The sequence below is a fragment of the Macrosteles quadrilineatus genome, unplaced genomic scaffold (genome assembly GCF_028750875.1).
Source record: "Macrosteles quadrilineatus isolate MER2022 unplaced genomic scaffold, UCM_ALF_1.0 Scaffold_4__1_contigs__length_99947679, whole genome shotgun sequence".
Lineage (NCBI taxonomy): Eukaryota > Metazoa > Arthropoda > Insecta > Hemiptera > Cicadellidae > Macrosteles > Macrosteles quadrilineatus.
Genome location: NW_026542597.1, coordinates 53,323,884 through 53,336,124, shown reverse-complemented (window position 1 = coordinate 53,336,124; position 12,241 = coordinate 53,323,884). Strand labels below are relative to the sequence as shown.

At 41.9% G+C, this 12,241-nt stretch overlaps 1 protein-coding gene across 2 annotated transcripts in view; it reads left to right on the top strand.

The window, feature by feature from the left end:
• LOC128991680 (chromosome-associated kinesin KIF4A-like) overlaps window positions 1-12,241 on the top strand; it is a 50,198-nt gene that overhangs the window by 23,619 nt on the left and 14,338 nt on the right. For both annotated transcript variants that reach the window (XM_054414776.1, XM_054414775.1), the window contains exons 15-17: window positions 1,007-1,151; window positions 2,166-2,281; window positions 2,996-3,130. In XM_054414776.1, the coding sequence (XP_054270751.1) occupies window positions 1,007-1,151; window positions 2,166-2,281; window positions 2,996-3,130 (396 nt within the window). The remainder of the gene's footprint in view (window positions 1-1,006; window positions 1,152-2,165; window positions 2,282-2,995; window positions 3,131-12,241) is intronic.

The window sequence follows — 12,241 nt, the reverse complement described above, 5'->3', positions numbered from 1 at the left end:
CTTGTCCAGGCATGGTTATAGTGCTCGCCACTAGCAAGCGCACGCGGGTAAAAGCTTGCGCCTCTCAAATCACAAAACAAATAAATTTGTCTTTTTAAACTGTTGTTATACGTTTTTAAATTGTTCAACATGGATACTGAGGCGTTGATTGATGCAGTTCTTCTGTTAAAACTTTTTTTAAACTACATGCACATCTTTATTTATACGCTACTTGCAAATAGACTTTAATTTGTCAATCAAAATCACAAATACTTGAAAAGAACCGGTATGGATCATAAACATAAACAAAGGACGTTGTTGGCCCAAAAATAAACATTATTTAAAATTGCTTAAACGGAACTGTCTAAACCATATTAGTATAGGATTCGGGCCAACAATGTCATTTGTTTATGTTTATGATCCATACAGGTTCTCTTCAAGTATTTGTGATAAAAATATATTGAATTTTTGCTCTATCAAAATAGACCTATAATAATGCTATGATTAAAAAATTAAGCTCCTCTAGGCTTATTAAAATTATACTGTTTTAGTTAGTATTGTTATGTTTTTGATAAAATAATTATATCAACATTACATTGACTCCTACAGTTTCCCATTCCCCCCTAACTCGTTCGGAGTCTAATAATATAAATTTAACTCCATTTACGAGCACAATGTCCTCATCATCTGACATCTCCATTTTGACTGATCTGTGATGTAGGCCTAGTGGGGACGACCACTTGTTCTTGGTTGCTCTGCTCTAGTAAAACCACACCATCGGCATCGGCAACAGCACGCTTACGCAAGCGTGCACTACCATTTAACTTGCCCAAGCGTGCCTCCTATGTAAACACAGCCTAAGGGTCTCAAAATTGACCCTTAAATTGATTTCTCCTTCAGCATTACAATACAGAGGTAACGCAATCCTAGACAAGCTTTGAGTTGAACTTTGAACTCATTTGAATCAATAGCTCTCAGAGCTGCCAGTAGATAAACACAGTCAATTGATTTTGATTTACTTTTTCAGGAATCAATTTCATCACCTGAACTCGACAAGGAAGAAAAGTGTAAAATATCAGAGGAAATCAAGTCCCTGAATGAAGACATTGAATTGAGAAGCACTCAAATCCTTGACTTAACACATAAACTTCAAAGTCTCGATAGCTACCAAGGTAAGCGTTACAGACAACTCTTTTTTTTTAAGGGAGAGGTGGGAAAATGATTTTACGGACACAGGTGGCAAGCCTGTAGTGTGAGACTCCTGAACAGATCAGACTACTAAGTCAGGCCAACATGTGACCTAAACGCTAGGGCTACCACTGTTACAGACAACTCTAGTGACTGTGTTAATATATTTTGAAAGCTTGGAACTTTTTCAAGGTTTCATCCAATTATTCTTAAAAATTATTAATTTTTCAGACAATTTGCTGTGATATTTATTTATAAAACGCGACTGGTACATTCTTGACACCAGTGTATATACTTTCTTTGAAACTAGACACCACATAAAAATTAAATACAAGTGTTGGAAAATACATTACAAACTGTTTGAGCCTGTGGTGTGCTTGAAGTGATTTTTTTCTTGTTTTGTAATCTCTTGGCAAACCACATAAAAAATCACCTCAGGCTTTGTCTCCTTCCTTTTTAGTGAATTTCTCATATCGGGAATAAGCTATTAACGTAGGTCTCATGGTAAGACCTGGACCCGAGACCGATTTACTTTTTTGTTTTGGGGTCTCCAGAGGCCACCATGCGTTTTGATTCATATATCTATTTTTACCTCTATATGTGTCCGTTAGCACAATTATGAGCAAAAATTATCTGATTTTGATGAAATTTGTTATAAACCTGAATTTATTCAAACGAGTTCACAAACCAGCACGGTCGGACTATGGGAATAGGGGTTTATGGGGTAAAAATAGAGGTTTTACCAATTTTCACCCTGAAAACATAAAATTTTGCAATTTCTTTCCAAACCATTTTATAGAGCTAAAAAAAAATAATTGAGTACATTGAAGGCTTCAATTTTTAATATTTCAAATTCATACACAGTGTATGCTTATAAATATCCACTAAATCCACTCCCTTCAATAATAACTCAAACTTTGCTCTCTTTATGAATTACCCTCTTTATACTACTCTTTTCTAACAACACTTTTAAATGATACATTGGTGTTTATTTACAGAAAATAAGTCCAAGACACGATATGAGTGTGTACAGACCATGGCAGACGCCAAGACAGCTCTGAGATACGTGTTTGACACAGCTCATAGCTATCTGTCTGAGCTACATAAAAACAAGGTAGGACTAACTCAAGCTTTCAGAAATTATAAACCTACAAACAGTTGTTGGATCAGTGACAGGTAAAATTGTTGTTCTAAAAAAAAACTCTCTTCGTCTCTGCCAGTTTTTTGGATTATCAGATTTTTTTTTTGTGGTTGGCTGGTGGTTTTAGCCAAAGTTGTAAATTAGAGGTAATAATTGCATTTTTTTGTACTCCTTAGTGTTTACCCAAGTGGCATTTTATATGTTAAAACAGAGCTATTTAATGGTAGGCAATCCAACCCCTAAAATTTTATTTTATGGGATTTAAATCTGTACTGAAATCTTAAGACACCAATCTACATACTCGAAAAAGGGATTTAATAATTTGTATACCCTTGTATTTACAATCTTATCGAAAGTGACCAGTTTTATAATAAAAAAGCACTTAGTTGGTTCAGTCAATTCACCGACAGATTGTACTAACTTTCTTGTTTAATTACTTATATTGTTAATGCTAACCTGAAAGGCTAACGTATGGAAAACTATAACATTTTTATGACTTCATCAACTATCATAGTATAATCAGCTAAATGGAATATAACTTAAAACTTCAAAAGTATCACACTATGAACTGACCACTACCTTAGCACACTACCTTATCACTCAACTGAGTAGTATACTGAAAACTAGTATACTAAAATGGGACTGTGCTTATATTTTGCTGCATTACATTTGTCACTATATTTTCAGGCGTCAAAGGAGGCAGCCCTCCAAGAACTGAGGGACAGTTACGAAGCTCTGCAGGAACAGCTGATGGAGAAGGAGACAATGCTGAAGGAAGAGATAGAAAATAACAGTAAAAAAGAATCCAACCTTAACGAAAAAGTGAGTAAAGAATTAATATTTTATCTTTTACTGAAAGACAGAAAAGAAAGAAAGAGTTTTATTTCTCCATATACAAATATGTACATAGAGGATAGTCATACATTGATGATGAGTAAGTACAATGTCATCTCAAAGCTTAAATAAACTTATTACTACTGTTAAAAAAGTGCTTTGAATGACTTTTTAAACAGTAGTAATAAGTTTGTTTAAGCTTTGAGATGACATTGTACTTACTCATCATCAATGTATGACTATTCTCTAAGGTCTAAAACAGTATCAGTGGATGAGTTTTTTGCATTGACTGTACTCTTAGACCTTCCGGGACTTAGACCTTCGACATACTACCAGATTAGACCCTCAGCAACAAGTACTGAGCCGTGACTATTTCCACCGGGCGAATGTCACGACTCATGATCAATGGTTCAAGTGTTTTTTTTATAGTAGGCTAGTTCAGTGTTTCGTTGTCACTCCACGGCCCCCCGAACAAGGCTGTGGGTTTTGTTCTTATTACTCCGACCGCGAAGTGTCAGAGGTTGCGTGACGTCGGATTTGAGTACTTCACTGAAGATTTTTTATCCTTTTAAATCTTCCTTTTTTGGATAATAAATGTGCCTTTTAAGTTTTATTCTTGGCCGTTTGTGAGAACTTTCTTTATGGAGTAACTTTAGTACGCCCCGCGCGCCTTTTGGGGCCCGTGAGGAGGAAAATGACTGACCATCTTCAGCGGAGAGGAATGTTGCGACTAGGCTGGCGCTGCATATTGGCCCCCTCTCCGCCCTGCCTCTTCTCTCCTCCGGTGCTGTCCGCCCAGCTTCATGGCCCTCCGGTGTCACACCCTTGAAGACTGTTACCGCAAGTTACCGACTAATTGTTATTTATCTAATTGTTATATATATTGCTGTTGCCGAATGGACTTTAAGATTTTTAACATTTGTTGACTATTTATAAGCACAGCAGCCTATTGTTATTTATTTCAAATTTTATTCTACTGTTGCCTAATCATCCGATTTTTTAAAATCTCTCCACTGTATTTAATTTTTGGGGCCCCTAGTTAATTGTTAACTTTTCAGATATTTATTAAAAGAGTCATCATATTTTATTATTGTTATAGTTTGTTAATTTTGGTAATTTCCTTTTATTAAATGTTAAATTTTTACTAAATCCTTCTGATTTTCTGAATGATTAAAATAAATTATTGTAAGTCAGCAGCTTAAACGGGTACCTAAATTTATTTAAGGTTTATTGAGAGTATTTAATTCATGTATTGTTGTTGATTATTGTTGTTGTGTTTTCTTTTAAATGGTTAATTACAGCTCGTTTCTCTCAAATGGCGTGTTGTTCTTGAACCTCCATCCATGGTTCTCATTTTGTTAAGTAAAGTTTTGTGAGCCGCTCCTCGGGCCTGCGCATGGATCACGCTTCCATTTCGTTAGTCTGGGTGCAGGCACGAGGGCATGGTTCATCTGGTAGCAGAGCGTGGTTGGTGGGTTGCGTCCTGGGTGCCTTGCCGTGAAACTTGGTTTCACGACTCGGATACTTAGAGATGCGATCACTGTCCACGTTCTGTTTTTTTGGTTTGTTTTGAAGAGCCGTGGATGGATTGGTTTCTTGGGAATGTTCTGGCCTGGCAGTTTTGGAAAAAGGTCTTGTTGTTGTTGTGGTGGGGCGTAAACACATTTTATTAGGAGCTCGCCCTTTGGCCGAGGCACCGGGTGGAATCGGTGGTAATGACTTGCATCCTTCGGGAGCAAGAGTGTCAAAAGCATGGTCATGTGTCAAAAAAAAAAAAAAAAAAAAAAAAAAAGGTTTGTGTGTACACCCCATCACACAAGTGTTAGGTGTTGTCTAGTGTATGTATCGGTGTATGTTTGTGTGTGTGTACGTTCGTGGGTCATTTGTTGTTGTTTTTTCTTGCGGTACTTGCGGTATGAATGGGCAGGTTCTTCTTTTGGGCCCCATCAGGTGCGTAGGCATCAACGTCCAGAAGCCTTAGGAATTAAATTTCTGTGTTTGTTTTGTGAAAAAATTTTGTTGGCTGTTATTTTGAGTCAAGTGCTGGTTGAGACTCGGTATGGCGTCAATTGTGCCGGAATATTTGAGGAGGCCGGAGCTGGTGTACGAGGTGCGGTCCCGGGGGGAGACTCCTGGAACTGATGTACGCACTTTGCGTACACAGTTCAGACAAATTGCTAGCATGCCTCAAGCTTGGGTTGAGTCGCTCAGTTTGGATGAGGAACTGGAGGCATGTAAAGAGAGGATGGAGGAGCTAAGTGGGGAAATTGATAGTTGGAGTAGTTTGCCTATGGGCTCAGCTAAGGGTTCGGCTATCACACAGCTGACGCACTGGCGTAAGCGTCTGCTCTTGGTTTCAGGGCAACCTGAAATCCAAGATGAGGACAAGAGCTGGGTGGAAGCCAGAATTCTTGAGCTGGAAGGAATTTTGGAGAGTATTAAGGCAGGAAAGTCTGTCAAAGAGAAAGTCGAAATTTTTGAAGACAACCGTTCTTTGGAAATTTCAAACGATGTGCCAAAGTCTGTTGTTGAAGTTGTGGCTCCAGTGGGTACCCCCCAGGCTCCGCCTACGCCAAGTACACTGCTCCGGTTGCCTGCAAATGTTCAAATGTCAAATGCAAATGTCACACCGTCCCCCTCTCACACGTCCACCTTGGCTGCGGCTACGCTGAATGTCCAGTCCCCATCTCCCTTTCCTTCTCAAGTTCATAGTTCCCCTTCCATCTCTAACTCCTTTGGCAAACTTCCCCATCCCCTTGCCTCTGTCCTGAGTGGTTTCCGGCCGGTGGACGGGTTAGATGTGAATGGTCTTTGTTTTTTTCTGGAGAGTGTTTTGCGCATGCGTGAATACCCTGGCATGTCAGACGCAACTTTGATGGAACTCATTGCTCCATACTGTCTGAAACCGTTGGGGGACAGATTGCTTGATTGTTTGCGCAGAGGCGTCACCTTTGATGTTTTTCATAAAGAAGTTTTGGAGCTTTTCATGCCCCGTCGGGTCATGGAGAAGCTGAAAGTTGAGAGAGTTTTTCGTCCTCAGCAGCCAGCCGAGTCTCTCAGCCAGTACGTGGGGGACATTCGCACGGTGGAAAGGGTCTTGCGTTTGGGGATCAGTGAGCTTGAGCTCATTGACATTGTGCTTCAGGGGTTGAAGCCTGAGGAACGCTCCCGTCTGGTTTTTGCACCACGGCCTGCATCTTTTGCGGATCTGGACAGACTTTCCATCCTTTCGAGATCTGTCCAGGACGCTGATCTTCAGAGAGACCAAGCGGCGGGGCATCTTCCCCTAGCTGGTCATCATGCTGTCGTAGCACCCGTGGGAGTGTTGGGTCCTGAACCGCCGCAGTGGCAGAGGCAACCTGTTGTTTGTTTTGGTTGTGGGCAACCAGGTCACATTCGGCGGCATTGCCGTCAAGGTGGAAATTTTGGACGTGGTCCAAAAAACTAGTTTGCTCACAGGAGGAAAAATTGCCCAATCCTTCCTGTGAGGTTGTTGGTGATAATGTAAAGGGCAATAATTTGAATGTTTTTTCAAGTAAGTCAAAGTCTAAGTTAAAGTCAGTTAATGTTTCTGTTGCCTCCCCTTCTGGGAGTGTTGTGCCTGTGACCGAGCCTCTGCTGCGGGGGATTGCGGGCCTTGCTACCATGGGCGTGAAAGCGGCGCGCTCAACTTGCCCACGTCTCAACATCTTCATAGGTTCCACGGTGCAGAAGGCCCTAGTGGATTCTGGGTCAGCCCGTTGCCTCATTTCCTTGTCCCTTTTTGAAAACCTTGAATCGTCTGGGCTTATCAAGCAAGTTGAGCGAAAAACCCCTATCTGCTGGACTGCGTCAAATTCACCCCTTCCCATCATCTATGAAGCCCGTTTCAAGTTCAAAATTGAACATTTTTCTTGGGTTTGGAGTTTTTGGGTGGCTAAGGACCTTTGTTTCCCTGTCATTTTAGGAGCGGATTTTATCAAGCACACTGGCCTAATTTTGGATTTAGGCAGAGGTCAGTGTTTTTTCCGATTTGCGAGGCGGGTATTAATATCTTTTGCTGATGAAATTGGTGGTGGTGCTGCGGTAGTCGAGCCTGAGATACCCAGCAAGCCAACAATTGATCCGTTAGGGCATCTGACTACTTGCGAGGCTGAAGCCATCAGAACCTTGTGTTCTCGTTTCCCAGATGTGCTGACGCCAAAGCTTGGAGTCACTAACCTGTTGGAGTACGAGATTCGTCTAACAGATACCCGTCCCGTTCGCTCTCACCCATACAAATTAGCTCCACCCAAAATGGAAACTCTCAGAAAAATCATTGACGAACTTCTGGAAAATGGTGTCATTGAACCTTCCCGTTCGAGCTACGCTAGTCCAGCCTTTCTCGTCCCAAAACCCAATGGCAAGTCCCGAATGGTTTTGGACTATCGCAAATTGAATGCGCAAATTGAAATCGACTCTGTGCCTCTCCCCGATTTGCATTCTGCGTTTGATTGGTTCGGTAAGGCCAAGTATTTTTCTGTTTTTGATCTGAATCAGGCCTATCATCAGATTCCTTTGAAACCTGAGTCTCGACCTCTCACTGCTTTCTGCGTTCCGTGGAATTTGTATCAGTTCACAAGAGTTCCGATGGGTCTTGCTGTGGGGGCCCAGACTCTCACCAGACTCCTTGATTCCATCTTTCATGATGTCAAGTTCAAGTTTGTGTTCAATTACCTCGACGATCTCTTGGTGTACAGTGAGAGCTTCGAAGATCACCTGATTCATCTTGAAGAAGTCATGAGTAGATTGAATAGGGCTGGCCTTACCGTGAATCCTGACAAGGTTAGTTTTGCAAAGCCGGAAATTTCGTTCCTTGGTCATCTTGTCTCTCATAGAGGCGTCTGCATCGACCCCGCTAGAACCCAGGCTATCAGGGAGTTTCCTCCTCCCAGAGATGTCAAGGGTATTGCTAGGTTCATCGGCATGGTAGGTTTTTACCGACGCTTCATACCCAATGTTGCTGAATTGGCGGCTCCTCTCAATGAGCTTCGGAAGAAGGGCGCCAAGTTTGTCTGGGGTGAAGCGCAGCAGACGTCTTTTGATCTTCTCAAGGAGGCTATCATGCAGCCCCCTGTTTTGGCGATGCCGGATTTCAATCAAAACTTTGTCTTGCAAACAGATGCTTCCTCCGTCGCAATTGCGGCTGTGTTGTCACAAGAGGTGGATGGTGTTAGGCAGCCAATTGCGTACGCCTCACGCACTTTGAGTCCCTGCGAAAAGAAAAGCTCTTCGGTGTATGAACTCGAGTGTTTGGCTGTCGTGTTTGGAGTCAATAAATTCAGACGCTTTTTGGAGCACAAGGAGTTTTTATTGGAAACCGACAACCAGGCACTCTCGTGGCTTCTTGCACATCCACGCCAGCTTGGGAAAATTGGTCGTTGGGTTGTCCAAATATCGTCCCTTAAGTTCCAAGTGCAACACGTTCGAGGCACTCAGAATGTGATTGCTGACACACTATCTAGGATGTACCATTCACCCGACGATCATCCTTCTGACCAAGAGCAACCGGGTTGTGCCGTGCTCTTGGAGTTTCCACTCGCCTTTTCTGATTTCATTCCCCATCAGCTGAAGGATCCTGAGCTGGCAAAGATCATTGGTGAGCTTCAAAATGGGGGAGCCCACCCCCCATATTTTCTGTCCCAGGGTGCCCTTTGCTGTCGCGCTCGGCAGCGAGGTAAACCTAAAGTTGTGCTGCCTAGTCTTCTAATCCCTATGGTCTTTGAGTATTTTCATTCGTCTCCTGTGGGTGGGCATCTAGGTATCCACAAGACCATTGCGAAGGTTAGGGAAATGTTCATCTGGAAGGGTATGGATCGGGATCTTGCTGCTAGGGTGCGTTCTTGTCAAACGTGCTCACTGAGCAAGCCCGCTCAAAACTCTAAGTTTGGTTTGTTGTCATCTGAGGTGGCGGAAAGACCTTTGGAGAAGGTTTTCATTGACTATGTAGGGCCTCTCCCGCGTAGCAAGTCAGGAAATAAGTTCCTACTTGTTTGTGTGGATGCCTTCTCCAAGTTTTGTTGGCTTTTCCCCTTAAGGAATGCCACTGCACAGCTCACCGTGCAGGTACTTCGAACACACCTCTTCCAACATTTTGGAATACCCGCCACCATTGTTTCCGACAACGGAACACAGTTTGTTTCCCATCTGTTCAAAAGAATGTGCTTTGGGCACGGAATCCGCCATGTGACTACTTCCCCTTACTATCCACAGCCTTCTCATGCTGAAAGGTTCAATCGCAATCTTCGCTCCGCTCTCATAGCTTTCCATGCTGACAAGCAGACCACCTGGGATCAGGAACTCCCTTGGCTTCAGTTTGCTTTCAATACTGCTCACCATGAGAGTCACAAGGCGGTCCCTTTCGAGCTGTTTCTAGGCTATCCGCCTAACAACCCGTTAGCGAATGTGTGGGGAATTGGCGACCTTCTGCCACCTCCTGGTGCGGCTGATGTCAAGGCAACTTGGCAAGCGGCCAGGAGAAACTTGATCAGAGCTAGGGAATTGGTCCGGAGGAAGCACAATCGTGGTAGAGTAGACAACCCTTTCCAGGTGGGGGATTTGGTGTTTTGTAAAGCTCATCCAGCCAGTTCGGCTGTGGACAAGAGAGCTGCAAAGTTGTGTCATCGGTGGTCAGGTCCCCACCGCATCCTGAGGTTTTTGACGCCTGTCACGGCGGAGCTTGGAGATCCGCGGACTGGAAAAGTGTTCCGGAGGGCGCACATTTCTCATCTCAAGCCCTTCCGCGGAACTCTTCCGTAGGCAATTTTCTTTCCTCTTGTGTCTGGGTGGGAAGTGCACTGGGCCAGAGAACCTGATCACTTCTCCTGTCCCCTGTGTTCTGCGAAGGAATTTCCCTCACAAAATTTTCCAGCTCTGGCCAGAGCAAACCCTGGGGGTGAGTTTTCCCCTCAGTTTGGAAGTCCCTTGGCGTTCCCCACCACAGACACTTGAGTTGTCTTTCAGGTCATTCTCTTTTCAGGAAGTGGGGGAGAGGCTTGTTTGTTTGTCCCTTTTGGAGAGGAGTGTCCTCTTTTGGGGAGGGAGGTTGAGCCGTGACTATTTCCACCGGGCGAATGTCACGACTCATGATCAATGGTTCAAGTGTTTTTTTTATAGTAGGCTAGTTCAGTGTTTCGTTGTCACTCCACGGCCCCCCGAACAAGGCTGTGGGTTTTGTTCTTATTACTCCGACCGCGAAGTGTCAGAGGTTGCGTGACGTCGGATTTGAGTACTTCACTGAAGATTTTTTATCCTTTTAAATCTTCCTTTTTTGGATAATAAATGTGCCTTTTAAGTTTTATTCTTGGCCGTTTGTGAGAACTTTCTTTATGGAGTAACTTTAGTACGCCCCGCGCGCCTTTTGGGGCCCGTGAGGAGGAAAATGACTGACCATCTTCAGCGGAGAGGAATGTTGCGACTAGGCTGGCGCTGCATATTGGCCCCCTCTCCGCCCTGCCTCTTCTCTCCTCCGGTGCTGTCCGCCCAGCTTCATGGCCCTCCGGTGTCACACCCTTGAAGACTGTTACCGCAAGTTACCGACTAATTGTTATTTATCTAATTGTTATATATATTGCTGTTGCCGAATGGACTTTAAGATTTTTAACATTTGTTGACTATTTATAAGCACAGCAGCCTATTGTTATTTATTTCAAATTTTATTCTACTGTTGCCTAATCATCCGATTTTTTAAAATCTCTCCACTGTATTTAATTTTTGGGGCCCCTAGTTAATTGTTAACTTTTCAGATATTTATTAAAAGAGTCATCATATTTTATTATTGTTATAGTTTGTTAATTTTGGTAATTTCCTTTTATTAAATGTTAAATTTTTACTAAATCCTTCTGATTTTCTGAATGATTAAAATAAATTATTGTAAGTCAGCAGCTTAAACGGGTACCTAAATTTATTTAAGGTTTATTGAGAGTATTTAATTCATGTATTGTTGTTGATTATTGTTGTTGTGTTTTCTTTTAAATGGTTAATTACAGCTCGTTTCTCTCAAATGGCGTGTTGTTCTTGAACCTCCATCCATGGTTCTCATTTTGTTAAGTAAAGTTTTGTGAGCCGCTCCTCGGGCCTGCGCATGGATCACGCTTCCATTTCGTTAGTCTGGGTGCAGGCACGAGGGCATGGTTCAGTACAAACTGCAAAATGTGTGTCGAAGGTCTAATTAGACCTCCCGGGACTTAGACCTTCAGCAACACTCCCAATTTAAAGTATAAAATGCATTGTCATACAAGTATTGTCTGACCTTCTTCAAAAAACAATTGTTAAAGCCTGTGTCTTTTTCTAATAGTAAGAATTTATTAATTATTTGTAATTACTGCTACTGCTACTGCTACAAAATCGACTTCAGTATAAAAGGCTGTAATAACGCTGATCGTGTTTGCCTATTAACAACGAGCATTACGAAATACTACCTTGGTAATACATTACTGGTACTGAGAATACCATGTATTATTTTTGTAACGTCTGAACTTTTAGCTAGTGCAACACTGATTGTGTCTTCCTGGCCTATTAAAAGTGACCACCTCACGAGGAAGTAATTTCCAACAATAAATTTATTTAATTTAAGTAATGATACAATATGAAAAAGTATGTTGTAGTATAGTTGTTTTTTTGTGGTCTTCTAAGAACCCCTGGGCTCTATTTTTACAAGTGAGCTAGCCAAACTCTTATCGCATAGTCAAAATTACTATATTAGTACTCTATTTTATTTTATTCGCTGTAAATCTGTACCTTAACCATCAAGATCACTATAGTGTTAGGATACATAGTAACGAGTTATCACTGAAAAACATATTTTTTGGATTAGCTTAGAACAGCAAAGTAGCATTGGGGTTAAAATACTTCTCTAATAAATTAAGATACTTCGATAATGAATACTAAGTTGCACTTGATCATTGGGTTGTTATCTTAATCTATACAGTAATCAATAATCAATTGTTCATTTCCACACATCATCACAAAGAACTAGTAAAGCTTGAAAATAGTTTAAATAGTTTTAAGCTAATATACTTGGACAAAAGCTTTAAACTATAAACCAATGTGCTCTAAAACTACATAAACTCATTATTTTGT